Genomic DNA, 20,835 nt, shown 5'->3' with positions numbered 1-20,835 from the left:
ACAGGTCTGATAATTTCATGGTGACTGGGTCAAAAAATAAATCGCCATTAATGGGACTAGTTGGATTTTTAGGTAAATCGAGTAAATTAATCAACAAATTGTATGGTTATCAGAAACAATTCCCATTTCTTATTTATCACTTGGTTTCTATTATTTCTTTTAATATCATACAATATATAAACTTTTAAATCTGTGAGAGATGAGAAAATAAATAACACTTGTATAGGCTGCCATCCCTAATCCCAGAGTAGAGGTGTTCAGAGGAATCCGTTCCACCTGAAGTTACAAACTAAACACAGCCAAAGGAAAATGGAACAACTCAAAAGAAATACACAGTGCTCAAATGATCTGATAGGGCCCCTCCAATTTCAGATCAGGCCTGTCCTGTATTTTAAGAGAGGTACCCATCGGGCTTGTTGAAATCAAATAATCAAATTTGCCAGAGAAAACTTTGATCTTGCTGATGAAATGTGGAAATGTATTTTCAAGATTTTACATACCTGCCATAACACGACACGATCTGATGAAAATCAGATCACCACTGTCCTACATAAAGTGGGGATATGATTTTAATCAAATTGTAACATGGCATATAATGCTAAAAACATAATTTTATATTCCCAGTCCCTCTGACACAATCATATTTCGAGAAAATACAATTTTCAGTAATGTTCAAAAACAGAAAAACAAACCCGAAACAAAAAACCCACCACTTACATGTAGCATGTAGACACAGTAAAGTCATGATTTGGAGCTGATGTAAAACCGTTCTTTGGCCAGTTTCATTAGTGGCAATTAAAGGCAAAGAGGTCAGGTATGAACCACCATTTCCCATATTACTTAGTTGGCTGATAATAGCTAGTGAGATGTGTTTGAAGACTGCAGTGCGTGAACCCATTGTGATAATTTGCTTAGGTATGATCTGGGCATGGAACAACCCAATATAGGCAAATCAATGCTAGACACAGGAGAATAAAAGTTATATCATTACTATAAATAAGAATGTTTAAGCCATATGTATTGTATATTTTTGACAAGTTTATGAACAGCAGCAACATTTCTTTGAAGTTGGATTTTACTGCATATACAAAACACAAAGCATGATCATTTAAATTGTCAGGATAGTGTTCAAGTGTGATTCATTTTTGGAGCCAATTTATGAAGCAATTAGCTTTCAGCAAGGCCCAACAAAATTCAGTTTCAGAACTCCTGATTTTTACTTTGTGAAATATGCAAGCAAAACAATAAAGGGGGAGGCAATTATTTGCACATACTGCATGCCTATCAACATATGTCAACTTGATTTTGACCAGGATTCACTCAGAGAATCCAGCAAGCAGAGAAGTTTGAACACCAGGACAATCCAGTCCATATTTAGGTGTAGTGATGAAACACTTATGACACTTGCATTACCTTCAAACCCCTTTGAAGCATATGGAAGTTGGAGTTCGGGCTCGTGGCATTTCAGCCAGGACTTGATTTTTTTAAAGTTATAAGCCTTGGGCTTGTGTATAAAAGTTTTCTCTTAAAGCACTGAATTAAACAAAACTGATGTTTTTAAAAATAGTTGCTTACCGAATTCATATGGAATATAGAAGTAGGATGTATGTTAAGGCCAGGACAATGCTGTTAACTGTTCATCTGCAGTCTGCTGATGTGGATGCATTTGATCCACTGCTGGGATGCATATTTTCACAGATGTAATTTCATGGCAGCTGCACTTCGGATACCACAGCCTTATCTTTGCAGGCTGGGTCTAGTTCTGATATTGTCATTGATGAACAGTCAGTGAATGAATAGTCAGTGAATGAATAGTCAGTGATGAATAGTCTGTGATGAATAGTCAGTGAATGAACAGTCATTGATGAACAGTCAGTGAATGAATAGTCAGTGATGAATAGTCAGTGATGAACAGTCAGTGATGAATAGTCAGTGATGAACATTCAATGATGAACAGTCATCGATGAACAGTCAGTGATGAACAGTCAGCGATGAACAGTCAGTGAATGAATAGTCAGTGATGAACAGTCAGTGATGATTAGTCAAAGGTCATTTTGACTGAAAGAAGAAAAATGTTTTTGTTTTTTGCATAGCAACTTTAGTACCTTGACCAGGACTTTTGAGGGCTTGCAATTAAGATATATAGATGAGGCCTAATGATTTTGGCCAAAAGGTCAAATGTCAAGGTAATTATGGCTCAAAAAGAAATATAGTTTTTGCAGAATAACCTTGGTTCTATTGTTCTTGACCAAATGTTTTGGATGACTTGCTAAGTTAAAGTTAAAACATTTATATTATGTGGTCTAAAGGTCATAGGTTATAGTCATGCTTTGGCTAATAAGAAATAATGCTTTCTGCACATTAAGTTTAGTTGAAGGCCACATATCTTGAAGAAAGGTTGAGGTCATTGATTGATCAAGACAGATCAGTCTGTTTCACTATGTGCTTTTTAACAATGTGGCAGTGTTTCAACATAGATCAAGATGCTTTCACCATGTAGTTTTTAACATTGTAGCAGTATGTCAGGACAGATCAGACCATTTCACCATGTGCTTTTTAACAGTGTAGCAAGACAGAGCAAACCCTCTAACCATGTGTCAGTGTGTCAAGACAGATCAGACTGTTTCACCATTTGCTTTTTAACTTCATGGCAGTGTGTCATGACAGATCAGACCCTTTCACAATGTGCTTTCTAACATTGTGGCAGTGTGTCAAGACAGATCAGACCATTTCACCATGTGCTTTTTAACTTCGTGGCAGTGTGTCAAGACAGATCAGACCCTTTCACCATGTGCTTTTTAACTTTGTGGCAGTGTGTCAAGAAAGATTAGACTGTTTCACCATGTGTTTTTAACTTCATGGCAGTGTGTCAAGACAGATCAGACCCTTTCACCATGTGCTTTTTAACTTTGTGGTAGTGTGTCAAGACAGATCAGACCCTTTCACCATGTGCTTTTTAACTTTGTGGCAGTGTGTCAAGACAGATGAGACTGTTTCACCATGTGTTTTTAACTTCATGGCAGTGTGTCAAGACAGATCAGACCCTTTCACCATGTGCTTTTTAACTTTGTGGTAGTGTGTCAAGACAGATCAGACCCTTTCACCATGTGCTTTTTAACTTTGTGGCAGTGTGTCAAGACAGATGAGACTGTTTCACCATGTGTTTTTAACTTCATGGCAGTGTGTCAAGACAGATCAGACCCTTTCACCATGTGCTTTTTAACTTTGTGGTAGTGGGTCAAGACAGATCAGACCCTTTCACCATGTGCTTTTTAACTTTGTGGCAGTGGGTCAAGACAGATCAGACCATTTCACCATGTAATTTTGAACTTCATGGAACTGTGTCAAGACAGATCGGATCCTTTCACCATGTGCTTTTTAGCTTTGTCGCTGTGTGTCAAAGCATATCAGACCCATTCATCATTTGCTGTTTAACTTTGTGGTGGTGTGTCAAGACAAATCAGATCTTTAGAACTTCTGTGCATAGCCTAGGTCTTGATTATTAAGAAGAAAATGATACTTGTAACAAAAGCTAAGTAAACCTTTGTCTTCATGCTCCAACACATTTTTGAGGACCTGAGCAAATAAAACTTTACCATTGGACTGGACCAAAATACCCATCAATTTAAATGTTACATATTTTCATTGTAGTAAGCCTGCTAATTGTTAATAAATAAATAATTTTTCAAACAGCATAGTGGCATAAAATGCTGACATTAAGTGACATGATGTAATATTGAGAGAGAGAGAGAGAGAGAGAGAGGGAGAGAGAGAGAGAGAGAGGGAAACTAAAATAACCATATTTGCCAGATAAATCTGATAAATGATCTCAAATCTGTCAAATGCCATTTTCTGGGTTATTTATTCAGACTTTCTACCTCAGAAATGTATTTGACCTAATAATGGATTATTTTTGATGGTGAAATTTTATTTTATAAGGTATCCAACAAGTCTGGAGTGTGATAATAAAATTATAATAAGATTAAGTTGTTGTTGCTAGAATGTCTTTTTTTTTCATTTTGCCTGAACTAAACATATTTTGTTCTTAAGGTCTGATGTGCTGACTCAATGCAAGACAATTAAAAAACACAATTCAGATTTAAGTGATTATAAATCCAGTGGATAAGCTCTCACATCCCTTTATTTGTCTTGTGGTTAATTTCTATACTTCGCATGATAGAGCTATAAACACAAGACAAAAGACACTAGACAGTATTACAAAGGGCTTATGTATAAAGGGAGATAACTGCCTGACCACCACATAGGTCAGAAGACAACTTTTAGCTCCCTTTTGCCAAAAGTTTTATCTTTGAGGGCTGGATTTGTGAGGAACTAGTTGTTCCACTAAGTTATTATGATTGGGTAATTATTCTTTAAGAAAAATATTTTACTAGAAAAATTGGTTTCCATTTATGGTGGATTAATTTATGTTTGTAGTTGTGCAAAAAAGTCATATTTTCATTGGAACTTAAATTCATTGGTATGTCTCTTATATAAAAGGAGATCTGTTTTGTTTTAAAGGTGTATCATTTTTAAACTAGAGTTTTCTATTGTTGCTTTATAGCAAGAGCACAGTTCATGAAATTAGTCCAGCACAAAAAGGTGACTCCACATTATGAAATTATTTCTGAATAATGAACAAGATTACTCATGTTAGCCATATTGCAATTTTACAGTTTTCTCACCTGAAGGAAGAGAAGGAGCAGCTTCCCTGGCAAGTGGCTGAAGATCCTGACTGTCACTGGGGCATCAATGCCAAAGTCAACAGGTAGGTCAAGACCTTGACATGAAGATAAATCACTTCCATGACCATGATGGAAAATTCAAATAATACGATACTTTTGCTATTGGCTCATCATCCCAAACCTGCTAAAACACGACTTGTTATGTGATAAACATGATTTTTTTACTCCAAAAAAATACAAAATAATCATAAAATCAGAGTGACATTTTTTGACAACCACTATATATTGCCCTGGCATACAGTCTGTATAAACTTTAGAGAGTCCTGTTTGGTGACATGTAAAACTATCCTCAGGGCAGTTTATACCATAGATTATGATAAAAAGACAGGAAGGTAACACGTATGCAACAACTATTCACCAGTTACTTGATTGGCTGAGAATAGCTAGGTGAAGCCATATTAAATTCTTTGAAGACTGCTATGGAAGAGCCCATTAAGCTGATTTGCATAGGTAAAGTGGAAGAACCCAATTTGTTTGAAGCTTGAGTTTTCCCCCTCTTATATGGCCACCCCTTCTGCACTGGAAAAGTGTCTGCATGAGACGGGTGGCCTTTGCAGAGAGGGACTAGATGTATGGGTGGGGTGGATGTATCACTGAGTCAAAGAATGAGAGTATTCTAATGAGTTTTCTTGATGTAGGTAAACCAGCTGATGCTACTGTTGTCTTTTAATACAAGCTCTCTGCATGCAGTATCAAACTGCACTGATTCCAGTTGATTAACGACTTTACCAAATAGCATCAGTGTTTTCATCTTGATGTGGATATCTGTTGGGGTTGCACCTAGAAGTATATGGATTATGGTTATGGCACATCTGTGTTAGAAATTGAATCTGATAAGGAGCCTTTTTGCTTAGATTTTCCCTGTCAACCATCTTGGTCTCTGTTCCATCGACAGCTTGTAGAACTCCTGTCTCAGTTGAGCTGGTCTCTGTTCCATTGACTGCTTGTAGAACTCCTGTCTCAGGTTGCAGCTGCAAAGTTGTTTTCTAGGTAGATTACATCCAGTATGATTTGGAATGGGTTTTGGTGCCTTGACAGTGTTGATTTAAGTGAAGATGTTTGAGGATGGCATTTCTGAATATATCCAGTTATACTTGTTCCATCTGGGCTTATTTAGCTTCCTTACATATGCTTTCTTCTCTGTGTTTTTTTTTTTATGTTGTTAATCTCCAGCAAGTTTTAGCTACAGCCTGAGGGTATTGAATTAAGGATTTGTCACAGCTGTGTGTGCTTTTGGTGCTGTATGTAAGCTTGGGGTGTGTAGCATGCTTGCTGAGTAGTTAGTTTGGACTGTAGAAAGTGTGTTGGTTAAATGTAGAGTGAGTGTGATCAGACTGAGGTCCCACATAATGATTTCCAGCTGTTTGTTCTTTTATTCAGACTTAATTTTGTTTTTCAGGATGGTAGTTGTTTCTCTAGGTCATTAAGGGAAAAAAATCTTTTTTACCCATTTCATCTTTCTTAGCCTTGTCTTGCAACAAAACTGTGCTCTTTGCCTCTACATCTTTGCTGGTATTCAATTCACACATTTGGGAAGTCATAGGTGTTGTATTATGCAATTCACTTCACACATTTGGGAAGTCATAGGTGTTGTATTATGCAATTTGCTTCACACATTTAGGAAGTCATAGGTGTTGTGTTATGCAATTCAATTCACACATTTGGGAAGTCATAGGTGTTGTATTATGCAATTTGCTTCACACATTTGGGAAGTCATAGGTGTTGTGTTATGCAATTCAATTCACACATTTGGGAAATCATAGGTTTTGTATTATGCAGTTCAATTCACACATTTGGGAAGTCATAAGTGTTGTATTATGCAATAAGTCTTCTGGAAGATCTTTGTTCCTAGATTATTTTTTTGCAGTTTTGCAATTGAAAGCTGTTATATGCATTCTGTCACCTAATCTACTGTAAGGGTTATGCTTGAATTGTTAAATTTAATTCACAAAGCCAGTCAGCAGTTTGCTTAAGGATAGATTGTGTAATTCAGCATCATAATCAGTTTGTCTCCTCATCATATATCCTTCATGACATGTAATAGACATGACATGTAATAGATTTTGTTTTGGATGATCCTAGGTATTATAAATTACATTAATTGAAATATTTGGATAAAAGCTGGTTATTCTTTACCAATGTTTTTGGACCACTCTCACCCTAAAATATGTATCCTGCACACACACAACAATATTGACTGTACTAACATGACAGGAATGCACACACACATGACAATATCGACTGTACTAACATGACAGGAATGCACACACACATGACAATATCGACTGTACTAACATGACAGGAAAGCATGACAGATGCAGCATTCTGTACAAGAAAATGGTGAAATTCTTGTATTGTAAAATTTAATTATGGGACAGTATCTCCAAACCTTTGGTGCTTAAATTTGGTTGATGTAATAAATAACATGATTAAGTACTTATGATACATTAGCCAAAACTTTCCATTTAATTCAGAATTCAAAACTTGGGATAACTTTGTCAAAGTCCTTCTTACTGAATGGATCAGCAGTGTTGATGTTCATCTGACATGGACTTATCATGGAAAAAATGTTTTCTAAACATTTTAAACTAGAACTGCAAATATTTTTCGGATAACACAAAGTCAATTTTTCAGCACAGTATGTAGAGAGAGTCAATTACATTTAGTGGTGTACCATATATACTGACATATAATTGGGTCCAGGTGTAGACCAGCATAGATCAATAATGCACAGGCAGATCAGGGTATGTGCTGTTTGTTCTGCTGATTACTCTGAACAATCTGCACATTATGTGCCAGCAGATCTGGGTCTGTCCAGTTCACAGTTGAACTCTACTTATAAATGATTATATACAGTAGTTTTTTTTGTTGTGTCATCGATTGATTTGTTTTCAAGCTAAATAATACACATGTTATGTGCCATTTGGACTGATTTACTTCTGCCTCATTCACTTCCGTCTTTATACATGTATTTAAAACATGTACAAATGTTTCAGCACCTGTCCATGCTGTGGCATCCACTTGAGGGAATCGGTCTCACATACAGAACCAGGTGACATCATCTTCCCATGTGGTCAGTATACATAAGGCCAGCAGAATTAGTTACTTAAAATGGATTTTATCCAACAGGACTGAATTTTAAACCAGTGATTAAATGCCTAAACTGAAAAGTACTATTTAGACTAGATAAATACTGGCAATTGTTTTCTGATTTATGATGTGTGATTACTGATTCAGGGTGCATATTTTAATGCTCAGTATAGAAGATTTATGATGTGTGATTACTGATTGGGTGTATATTTTAATGTAATGCTCAGTATAGAAGATTTATGATGTGTGATTACTGATTGGGTGTATATTTTAATGTAATGCTCAGTATAGAAGATTTATGACGTGTGATTACTGATTGAGTGTATATTTTAATGTAATGCTCAGTATAGCAGATTTATGATGTGTGGTTACTGATTGGGTGTATATTTTAATATAATGCTCAGATGATGTACATGGACCATTACTGTAAAGTTTTTGAGCCATATATGTGTATATAGTTGCAGTATAATTACTATTTTATATATATATATATATATATATATATATATATATATATATATATATATATATATATATATATATATATATATATAGTAATTATACTGTAATTATAGAACTCCCCACTTTATATGAGTGTATGCTACCAAAAAATGGCCCACAGGCCTATAATTGGACCACTCAGTTCTAGATTGTTACTACTTGATCTGTCTCATGTGCCATTATTAAGCTTATGACATAAAACTTGTATTGGTTGTGTAAAATATTACATCTTCATTAAGTTTCTATACTTAAATATTAGACAATTACAAAAAAAGAAAAGAAAATAGCATAATTAAAGATGGATTTTCTTCACAGGGGAAATGACTTAATTTTTGACTGGACAGTCATGACCTTAATGTTTTGTCATTAAAAAAATGGTACAGTACTCCAATTATAACTGCATTGCTGATTAAATCTCTTCTTTTTCCTAGGTCATGCTTTCCATAGATTCTGTGTACCAGAAAAGGAATGTTTGTTGTGTTTTGTATCCAGTTTGGAGGAAGAAAACAAGCAAGACTGGTCCTGTGTCTAGTGTAATACAGCATGAGAGGCATGGTCTTACTTTTTTTTTCAGGCCGTGCAGTAAGAAATTATGATGATTTGTTATTTTTCCTTTGACAAGTCAGGGAGTCCAGCATAATAAATATGTGAAAAAGTGGGGGTGAGGTGGGGTAATAAATAACATATCCTATATAATGCCGATTGTATCCTATCATATGATAAATTATGTATCTGATCTAATACCAATTTGTATCCTATCAAATAATAAATTATATATGTATATAATTACATTTTATATGTTTATTGATTCAGACTTAGACTTGCATAAAGATTTATAAATCAATGTTTGCAGAAAGAGAAAAGTAATGTATTTGAAAAAGAAAACTCCTTAGTGCTTTGAAAGGTAGATCCAGGTATACTCCAGTCATATATATCTATCTTGTACAAATGTATATTTGTGTATGTGTAGTTACTTTTGCTTCATTGCATGACTTCTAGGCATTTTTGACATTAGATGAATATGTATATGTAATTCTGTCTACATGCTTCAATGAGTTTTTCAGAGTTATGCCTCTTACAAAGCTGGTCCAAAACCTTTTGATAAATTGCCTTGGAACTTGGCAGATCACATTGACATAAAAATGTGTCTCATTCTGTTGTCATGCTGCAGTTTTTTTTTTGAGAGTTATGTATCTTTCAGAACTCAAATATATACAATGTACCTTTTGTTTTCCACAGCTAGTCCCTCAGCTTTTGATGTATTACGCTGAAAGTTATCTGATGTTATTTATATCAGCAGGTTTTTTGCATTGTCAAGTCCCATATTGGTCGTAAATTTACTTAGTGTAGATGATTATTTTTGTCTCCCATATAGTCTTACAGTTTTTGATGATTTGACCTCAGTGACGTTATTCACGTGCTTATTGTTTTGTAATTTGTTTTTATCCCGTGTGAATGCTGTTTCCAAGTTCTTCCATACATGTATCCATTTTGTTAGAGTTGTCATTCTTTTCTAGTTGCATAATCTTTCAGATGAAGAAGGGACAAGTGCACCCATGTCCCATGAATGGATTTATTGTATTATTATGTATATCATTTTCTGAATATGCTAAAAATATCAATGTGACTCATTAAGTATCAAGTATGGTGACATTCTGCAAAAAATATAAAAAAGCTGTCCTAAAAAGAGATATGTTGAGGTGGACTTGTTTTTTATTTTCTGCAACATGATGCATTCCAGAAAGTATTCAGGAGAGATCCTTTTAAATGGTGCTTACATTGTTATTATACAGCAAACATTATTTCAAAATTTTTTTCAGGATTTAGTGATTATATGTACACTGTAGTTTTGAAATGCTGTTCATGCATCAAGCCGTATTTAAAAAGGAGCCTCAGAAGAAAATTTGTGTTCATGCTCAGTCTTGTCTGCCATTTAAATTATTTTTGTTGTAAATTTTTTTTGCAAAGATGTTACTTGAAACTTTTTGATCTCATACCATCATCAGTATTACAAAATCACAATTATTTTTAGGGGCCCCGAGTGGCCGAGTGGTCTAAAGCGTTCGCCGTTACGGATCACTGCCATCTCACCTCTGTCTGCGCCGGTTCGAGTCTCAGATTCAGCCAATGTAGATATGTGAGGAAGCATGCCAGTAGCTTCTCGTGGGTCGGTGGTTCTTTCTGGGGTTTTCCCGGGTTCTTCCTCCACCATTAATACTGGCTGCCATATATGGCCTATCGTGTGCTGAAAAATGGCGTTAAACCCCACAACAACAACAACAACAACAACAACAACAATTATTTTTATCTCGTTGCAGCTGTTACTAAGCAAAGTAAGAGATCAAACCTAATGACTTACCCAATTCTTGCTTCATAGAGTACTCCCTCATTGTAATGTCATTTAGTAACACCCTTTCATTTAAAAGGTGAGCATGGTCGTGGATCCCATTTCATTATTCAGTAGTAGGATTATATGTATAGTGTACTTCATTATAAGACAATCATACAATAAGACAACATACTCTGTGGCCCCATGGACATCATTATAATGAGTATTGTAACATGTACTTCACTGTAGGGTGGTTTTACTCAATGGCTGCCATTAACAGCATTATAATGAGGTTGTGCTATGTTATGTATTTCATTATGAGGTGATCTCACAGCAAGGCAGTGTACCCTATAGCTCCATTTAACAGCATTATAATGAAGGAGTACTGTATTTTTTACTTCATTATAAGGTGGTCACACCATAAGGCAATATACCCTATAACTTCCATCGACAGCATTATAAAGAGGGAGTACTGTATCATTATAAGGGCTGTTCCATTTAAATATACATGGTACACAGGGAAGGCAGGGTACTTTGACTTCACAGAGTTCATATTAAAATGATAAGAAAATTCTATATTGCATCTATGGGTGAGTACTCCACTTTAAAAGTGCCTTCCCTGGGTCCCATGTATGTTTTAATGGAACAGCCCTAAGGCAGTCTCACTAGACTGTATGGGTCTGAGGGACAGTATTATGATGAGAGAGTACTGTATATTATCTCCCTTCAAAAGGATGTGATTATTTTGATGATCCTAACTCCATAATAGTAGTTTTCCACACACCAGCTTTATAAGAGCTGAACCTGTTATTTTCATGTCTATAGAGTATTTTTAAAACATTTAGATAATTTACTTTGTACATGCAGCTTTCTTGAAAAGAAAATATCATGCAAGTCGGGGCCCCGAGTGGCCGAGTGGTCTAAAGCGCTCTCTGTTACGGATCACTGCCATCTCACCTCTGTCTGCGTGGGTTCAAGTCTCGGATTCGGCTAATGTGGGTATGTGAGAAAGCTTGCCAGTAGCTTCTCGTGGGCCGGTGGTTCTTTCCGGGGTTTTCCCGGTTTCTTCCTCCATTATTAATACTGGCCGCCATATATAGCCTATCGTGTGCTGAAAAATGGCGTTAAACCCTACAACAACAACAACAACAACAGCATCATGCAAGTCAAAGAAGGTGTTAGTTTAGTAAGAATGTAAATAAAATTGAATAAATTGTTTTCAGATCTTTAAAGGTTGTGTTGAACAAATTTTATATCCATATGAAAGATGCCATAAGTACAAACAAAGAATCAGGATCATCGTTTTGTTCCAGTTATATAATGCCCTTTTTTTGGCACTGAAGATCATAAATATATGCAGATATTTTGAATAATATTTAATTGGCCTTGATTTATATCTAATGTAGTAAATACATCATGATCTCAAAGTCATGGTTTTTGAATAAAGTTGTCCCTCTCAATAAAGCCCCTCAGTATACCACTGACCCTATTATAATATAAATAAAGACTGGGATCCTATTATATTGTTTTTATTTTTTGATTCCTATTGAACTGATTGCATTTTTAGTTGCTGGCTTAAGAGATCATTAAATACTTAGTAGTTGTGTTCTAATGTAAGACACAGCCATGTTGGAACTGATCTCCTGATAAGGCACATTCACTTGTAATGTAGGTCAGTTATATAACTGTCATGAATAGCAGGTTAAATAATGGTCTACACTATATATAATATACATTACTGTGCTGTAGTTATATAAATAATATAATCCTGATGCTGATAATTTCAGCTCATTGAAGTGATGTAATTTAACACAGGTAGTAAGTAAAGAGCAAGGTAAATAATGATTTGTACAGTATATATTAAAAACTGTCAACAGCTGCCACCCATGGGAAAAGGCAGATCTGGACTTTGTACTTAGGTGACCTCTGTACATGGGTTCACCTTTCAAAATTTGTTTTCAACAAGTACCATGCACTAAATACATATATCATTAGTATTATGATTATTATCATTATTTTGTAAAGATTGTTTTATTTGCACTATTCAGCAAAATCATAAAATATTGGTAAATGCTGTTTTCTCCTAAATTTATGTTTCACAGAAGATTATTGTACCTTACTCACTTTAATCCATTGTATAAATTCAATCATCACTGACATGGAATAATCACTAATTTTAATTTGTTTTGTACACCTTGGCAAAATACTAATTTTATTCCTGATTCATAGTTTACATATAACTTTAAAAGTGAGAACTGACTCTTTGGTCTGCCAGCTTGTATAAATTAGGCTTACGAACAAGCTGTTCATGCATTAATACCAGTTCACCAAGATCAAAGACCTTTTGTGACAAGCCTGTGATGAATAGGAAATCAAATGAAGTTGTATTTTGCTAGTGTTTGTGACCCATGAGTCAAAATGTTGCCTGCCTTTACAAAGTTTTAAATATTGAATAATACCTGACACTAACAAAAAGGTATGTAACTTGTATTTCTTTTCAAAGACTGACTTTTTTCTTTAGGCAAGTGGATGAAGTTTTTGACTGATACATGTCACACTTACACAAAAGGCAGAGCCCCAAGTGGCCGAGTGGTCTAAAGCGCTCACCGTTCCAGATCACTGCCATCTCACCTCTGTGTGCATTCGAGTCTCATGCTCGGCTAATGTGGTTATGTGAAAAAGCCCACCAGTAGCTGCTCTTGGGTCGGTGGTTCTTCCCTGGGTTTTCCAGGGTTCTTCCTCCACCAGTTATACTGGCCACCATGTATACCCTATCCTATGCTGAAAAATGGTGTTAAACCATACAACAACAAGAACAACAACTACACAAAAGGCAACTTCCAATTCAGCTGCAAGAAAACAATTAATTTTCCCACCTTCCAGCCAACGATTTGCTTTGACCCTCTACATTAATAATGAAAAATGCCTCACTTTCAAATTTGACATATTGGCACCTTTGAGTTGAACTATTAATGTAACAGGAGTATGGCGAGTACATGTGAGGTAAGAAATGTTTACATATCAGTTCATATAATATTCCTTCTAAACAATGCCTTCCTCATGAAGAAAAATATTAGTTTGCATAGACTGAACAGTGACTGTAAGGCAGGGATGAACTAATGTTTGGTTTGGAAACACCTGGCCGCTGACCATGGGAGGCTAGTGATTGTTACATAATGACATTTTTATAGGAAATTAGTCATGATGAGGTGGGGGGTGAGTTAAAATGACCATTGTGAACAGTTGACTACTGAGTAAAGGTAACCATTAGGACCGGTTTGACTAAATAATGTAAATTACTGTCTTGCAATTAAATAGAAAATTTTATCCTAATGTAGTTGATTTTCAACTCATTGAAGTTATGTAATTTACATAAGTGGGTTGATTTAAACAGACACATAGGTGAAATTGAAAGCAGAAAATAATTTTTGCTATGGTCAGAATGTTGAAACTTTTTCTCTAATCACTTTGAGCAAATATGATCTTTTTGCTTTCATTGGAGATCGTTTACTGGTCTTTTTTTATGCGAATATTTCTCACAATTTTCGTTTCATGATGTAAGAATTCCAGGATATAAGATTAACATTTTGTATTTTGAATCATTTTGAGATGACCCACAAGTATGTATTACAGCCCCTACATAGTGCACACTATTATGGCACATTTTCAATTACCAGCAAAAACCTTGCATTACAGTATCTCCATGTTTGAGCATTGCTATGCATTTTCTTTTCACATACAAATATTTACAGGCAGTTGTAATGGTAGCTATGAAGTATTTATATAAATAAATAAATTACATGGAATTAGTTAATTTATTTATTTTCAAATGTAAACATTTTTTGTATGGATTTGAAGATCCTCTTTTGTTTTGTTTGATACTAGCCATACTGTGGATTCATTTGTTTTCATGGGTATTACTTGTAATTTTTGTTACAAAATATTTGTTTGATACAAAATAAATTTTTGGATGTAGTTTTATGTCTTATTTCTTTAAAGAGAGGAAACCTTTTCATTGAATCTTTTCCACATACCATAAATCAGTTGAAATTTAACACAGCTGGAACAAAAGAGATTTTATGGTATTTATGTTAAACATGTAAGAGATAAGTATAATATTAAAAGGTCTGAGATAAATAGCACCACGCTGCTATTATTCATTTTAATTTTGAAATACTCTGCAATCCCAGTGAAGCAATTTCCTATATTTCCATTTCATAAAATTTATGAAACACCTGCAATCCCAGTGAAGCATATTCCTATATTTCCATTTCATAAAATTTACGAAACACTTGCAATCCCAGTGAAGCATATTCCTATATTTCCATTTCATAAAATTATGAAATACTTGCAATCCCAGTGAAGCAAACTCCTAGATTTCCATTTCATAAAGATCATAAAATATTCGCAATCCCAGTGAAGTGAATTCCTAGATTTCCATTTCATAAAGTTCATGAAATATTTGCAAACCTTTTGTGTACCTATAGCAAGATGAAACATTTAAGATTACTGTATATACTCACTTATTAGTCAAGGCCAACTTTATACTATGTACAGATTAATCATCACATAATGCACTGGCAGAAATGGGTCTATGCAGTTTATTAGGAGTAGTCATTAAAACAAACATCATAAACTCTGATCTGCTGATGCATCATGTGACAGCAAATCAGGGACTTTGTTGTTTGCAGTTGTACTCGGCTTATAAGTCAGTAAATGTGGTAGTCTTAATGGAGTCTAGATAATCATACTGATATTATGAATATAATTATATTCACTGAATATGTGCAAAATTAAGTTTCTTCTGTTTAATATTAATTATTGGCTTTTAGACTACTACAGTTTGTTTCCTCAATTCATACTATGTAATGTTTTGTAACAACACTGAACATTCTTGTGACGCTAAGGTTGTGAAAAATAAAAAAAATATCAACTATTTTTTGGTAATTTATAAAAATGGTTGCTGTACAGATTCCAATAAAAATACTTTAGATTAATTTAACATTTGACTTGTTATTACTGAAAAGTATTCACATTTTTTATGCTGCCACATTATCTATGGAGGGATATAATTAGTGTTATTGTCACATTATCCTGTCTTATTTGACACAAATTTTGTTTCCATTCATTAACTTTTGAAAGACTTTTTGGATGCAAACCAAATTTGGTATCAGGCTTTACATTAAAAAGACCTGGGCCACTTTCGATTTTCATAATTTTAAAACAATTTAATTGATTTATGGGCTATGTTTGACTTCAAATTATGTACTGCCATGGCATGTTTTGTTTCTGCTGAGTAACTTTTTAAAGACTTCATGGATTGAAGCCAAATTTGCTATGAGACTTAGCATTAAGAGGACCTAGGTTAGGTTTGATTGTCTCTATTTTTGACAAAATGTTACAGAACTAAAGGTCCTTGTTTGGATTTAAAACTTTGTTCTTTAGTTACATCATGGGCATCCATGCCAATATTGATGCATTTCTGGTTTATGGAAAAGATGCTTTAGGTATTTATTCATGTCTGTTCTTTGTACAACAGTGTCCACAATAAATTTGCTAGGCCTAGCATATGATCCTGCTTCAGGAAATAATACTAATACAAAGAAGGTAACAATTAATTGAAAGATAGTCTCCCATTAGACCCTCCAAAATATGAACAAAAAGGTAAATGCACAGACATTAAGAATTGCATCATTGTTAGCAAACACCATCATGAAATATAAACTATATCAATGTACCAGTCAAAGAACACAGTAAAAAAAAACAGAAGGAAGAAAAACAATTATAATTTTATGGTATGTCTATACATGTATTTAGATTTAACATTTATTGCCAACTGTGCATTGTCAAAACAGATAATGGTAAAGAGTACTAGGGCATGGCAACAGAGAACTGAAAACTTTGGATGATTCTGTGCTTGGTCATGGAATCTGAATGATATTTTGAGTCTTAAATTGTAATATTGTTTGATTTTACACTTTGAAAAGGTTTTGGAGATCACCAGGAACCATTCCATGAATGCATTTGTAAACAAGAGTAGACCATAAATAGTTTATTGGCTCTTGTATAGTCATCCAGTGCAAAAATAAATATTCTGAGAAAATGTCCAAGAAGAGTATTCCTGTTGCATTTCCATCATCCACATCCATCGGCCATTTTTTAGTAATTTTTGTTAAGGCAATAAGAGTGTGAGGTAAAAATGCCTGATTGACCCTCATGTATAAGATTACGTTCTGAAAAATATTTAGTAAGTTGCTTTTCAACTTAGACGTAGACAATATTTGAAGTAAGATAATTTCCTGTGTCATCTTTTGTGCCACTCTTATTGACATGACATACACTTGCTAACTTTAGAAGTCTTGAAAAACAATTGTCCATGCAGTTGTACAAGATTTCTTCAATGGTAGCTGTTGGGAGTTGTTTTTTTATATTTTGATTATTGTTTAAATCTGTCTCTGCAATATGTATAATACAATACAAACACACATACATGCACATAATACAAACAGACCAGGTATGTTATCCTTGTGATTCAGTGTTGTATACAGTTTATAAATACCTAATTTACAACTAGAATAAAGTAAGATATTAAACTTTGGTAATGCCTTTGAATGCATGCATGTTATGTACAGTAGTTATTATATACATAAATGTTGTGTACAATAGTTATTATATACATAAATGTTGTGTACAATAGTTACTGTATGCATAAATGTTGTGTACAATAGTTACTGTATGCATAAATGTTGTGTACAATAGTTACTGTTTGCATAAATGTTGTGTACAATAGTTACTGTAATCATAACGTGCACAATAGTTACTATATACATAAATGTTGTGTACAATAGTTACTGTATGCATAAATGTGTACAATAGTTACTGTACGCATAAACGTTGTGTACAATAGTTACTGTATACATAAATGTTGTGTACAATAGTTATTGTATGCATAAACGTTGTGTACAATAGTTACTGTATACATAAATGTTGTGTACAATAGTTACTATATGCATAAATGTGTACAATAGTTACTATATACATAAATGTTGTGTACAATCATTACTATATGCATAAATGTTGTGTACAATAGTTACTGTATGCATAAACATTGTGTACAATAGTTACTGTATACATAAATGTTGTGTACAATAGTTACTATATGCATAAATGTGTACAATAGTTACTATATACATAAATGTTGTGTACAATCATTACTATATGCATATATGTTGTGTACAATAGTTACTGTATGCATAAATGTGTACAATAGTTACTGTATGCATAAACGTTGTGTACAATAGTTACTGTATACATAAATGTTGTGTACAATAGTTACTATATGCATAAATGTGTACAGTAGTTACTATATACATAAATGTTGTGTACAATCATTACTATATGCATAAATGTTGAGTACAATAGTTACTGTATGCATAAATGTTGTACAGGATAGTTACTGTATGCATACATATTCTGCACAGTAGTTAATGTATGCATACATGTTGTGTACAGTAGTTACTGTATGCATAAGTGTTGTGTACAGTAGTTACTGTAAGCATAAATGTTGTGTACAATAGTTACTATTTGCATAAATGTTGTGTACAGTAGTTACTATGTGTCATAAATGTTGTGTACAATAGTTATTATATACATAAATGTTGTGTACAATAGTTACTGTATGCATAAATGTTGTGTACAATAATTACTTATGCATAAATGTTGTGTATAATAGTTACTATGTGCATACATGTTGTGTACAGTGGTTAATATATGCATAAATGTGTACAATACTTACTATATGCATAAATGTTGTGTACAATATCTACTATATGAATACATGTTGTGTACAATAGTTACTATATGCATAAATGTGTACAATAGTTACTATATACATAAATGTTGTGTACAATCATTATTATATGCATAAATGTTGAGTACAATAGTTACTGTATGCATAAATGTTGTACAGGATAGTTACTGTATGCATACATATTCTGCACAGTAGTTAATGTATGCATACATGTTGTGTACAGTAGTTACTGTATGCATAAGTGTTGTGTACAGTAGTTACTGTAAGCATAAATGTTGTGTACAATAGTTACTATTTGCATAAATGTTGTGTACAGTAGTTACTATGTGTCATAAATGTTGTGTACAATAGTTATTATATACATAAATGTTGTGTACAATAGTTACTGTATGCATAAATGTTGTGTACAATAATTACTTATGCATAAATGTTGTGTATAATAGTTACTATGTGCATACATGTTGTGTACAGTGGTTAATATATGCATAAATGTGTACAATACTTACTATATGCATAAATGTTGTGTACAATATCTACTATATGAATACATGTTGTGTACAATAGTTACTATGTGCAGAAATGTTGTGTACAAAATTTCTATATGCTATGTGATTGACAACTTTACTAATTTTATAGGGAATAATAATGGTGTTTCTATGTTTTGTTGCCTTTTTGTATTTCAGTGTGTGATAGTTTTGATTGGTTTCAATGACAGATTCACATAGGTGGATAACTTTATTTAGCATATTTCTTGTTTTTATGCAGTCATTTTTCAACTAAATGCAATGACTAACTTTCTTTGGCAACAGGCTTAGTAGGTAGTGTGCAGGACTCAAAAGAAGTAGTTGTGGGTTCAAACCCTGCCAGGACCAGCCTAGGTCAGCTACCATAGTGTCTCTGGATGAGGAATTCTATACATTAACTAGGCAGTAAATAGTCTTTTTGTGCTGAGTGGCCTTTAAACACCCACCAACAAACATATTGAAACTATACAGTTGATTCAACCTATTGTCAAGTTATGAAGGATTAGGTGTAGATTTACCTTCCTTTGACCATTTCAGTACTATCTGTGATCGAAGGGAAGTTACTCTTGACAGAAACGATTTACTGTTGTTTTCCCATCATACAACCAAGGGGTCAGCCTAATACAATTTTCAAAAAGAAAAGTATGGGCTTATCATCAGATAAATATGGTAATATACTTGTCCCCAATTCATGGTTTATTTTATACAGCAAAAGATATTATTTATAGGTAGTATTATATATTTTTGAAATTGAGTTATAATACTGTCATCAGGTTGTTTGTTACCACAGGTATCCCAAACTGAGTTGAAGTGTTTTCAGTAAAACACTTTCTTTGTGACAGTAAAACCACTATTAATATCCTCAAATCCTCAAACATATGACTGTTATACTCATTCACACTTTGGAATAATTTTGGCAAAACACGGCCCAAATTTAATTCTCCATACCTGTACATTACCAGAATTTTGGCAAAACACGGCCCAAATTTGATTCTCTGTACCTGTACATTACCAGAATTTTGGCAAAACACAGCCCAAATTTAATTCTCCATACCTGTACATTACCAGAAGAGTCATGCTGTTAGAATGGCATACAAATTTTCTTTTGTAAATGGCAGAATTTATTGCCACATATTTTGATTTTCAACCAATCAGAAAGCATGTTACATCTACAACTGTTTTCAAAATAATTTTTCCTATCAGTGCCAGAATTAACCTTTTTCTAGTTTACTGTCTTTGAATCAACAGTGATTATATACAGCCACTGACCAATTCAAAGTGCTTACACATCCAAGAAGGGCAAATAAGCAGACTATTGATAGCCTGTCACCCAAGAGAATTAAAAAATCAGTTTAAGGGACCAATAGTATGAGGGAATGAGTATTTATATAGCTATAAAATTTATTTCATGTCATGTTCAATCTGTTCAGGATGTCTGAAATGTGTTCAAGCCACTGTGATTGTATTTCAATATAACATGTACAATTTTAACCTGTAATAACCTAAACATGATAGACCAGCTTTCAGTATATGAACAAGTTTTGCTTATTTTTCCTTAAAATGAACAAAGTTGATTCTTTTATGAGTCAATTACATCTGCACATAAGTTGTAGCAGATACATTTATCATCAAAAAAGAACTATACCTTACGATCATACCTTCAATATGGCAATTCATGTCCATACCAATAATTAAAATTACATAAATTAACCACAGTGAATTTATTTCCAGCCTATGGATTTTTGTGGGTTTTTTTCATAATTATTTAAGTTTGTGGATTGGAGAAAAAATCTTATTGTTTTCACAATGAAAATCAGTCAATGGATCTTTAAATTT

General features: G+C 33.7%; 1 protein-coding gene across 1 annotated transcript in view; it reads left to right on the top strand.

Moving 5' to 3' along the window:
- The window catches only part of LOC149787641 (uncharacterized), a 106,753-nt gene extending 87,621 nt beyond the window's left edge, over positions 1 to 19,132 (top strand). Inside the window, exons 27-29 of the mRNA XM_089973820.1 lie at positions 4,677 to 4,768; positions 7,742 to 7,818; positions 8,768 to 19,132. Of these exons, the coding sequence (XP_089829946.1) occupies positions 4,677 to 4,768; positions 7,742 to 7,818; positions 8,768 to 8,868 (270 nt within the window). The 3' untranslated portion in view covers positions 8,869 to 19,132. The remainder of the gene's footprint in view (positions 1 to 4,676; positions 4,769 to 7,741; positions 7,819 to 8,767) is intronic.
- Positions 19,133 to 20,835: the final 1,703 nt, after the last annotated feature.

The sequence above is a fragment of the Sinohyriopsis cumingii genome, chromosome 11, assembly GCF_028554795.1.
Source record: "Sinohyriopsis cumingii isolate HCF-2022 chromosome 11, ASM2855479v2, whole genome shotgun sequence".
In the NCBI taxonomy this organism is placed as follows: domain Eukaryota; kingdom Metazoa; phylum Mollusca; class Bivalvia; order Unionida; family Unionidae; genus Sinohyriopsis; species Sinohyriopsis cumingii.
Note: the sequence above shows the minus strand (reverse complement) of the source record. Positions and strands in the feature narration are given on the sequence as shown.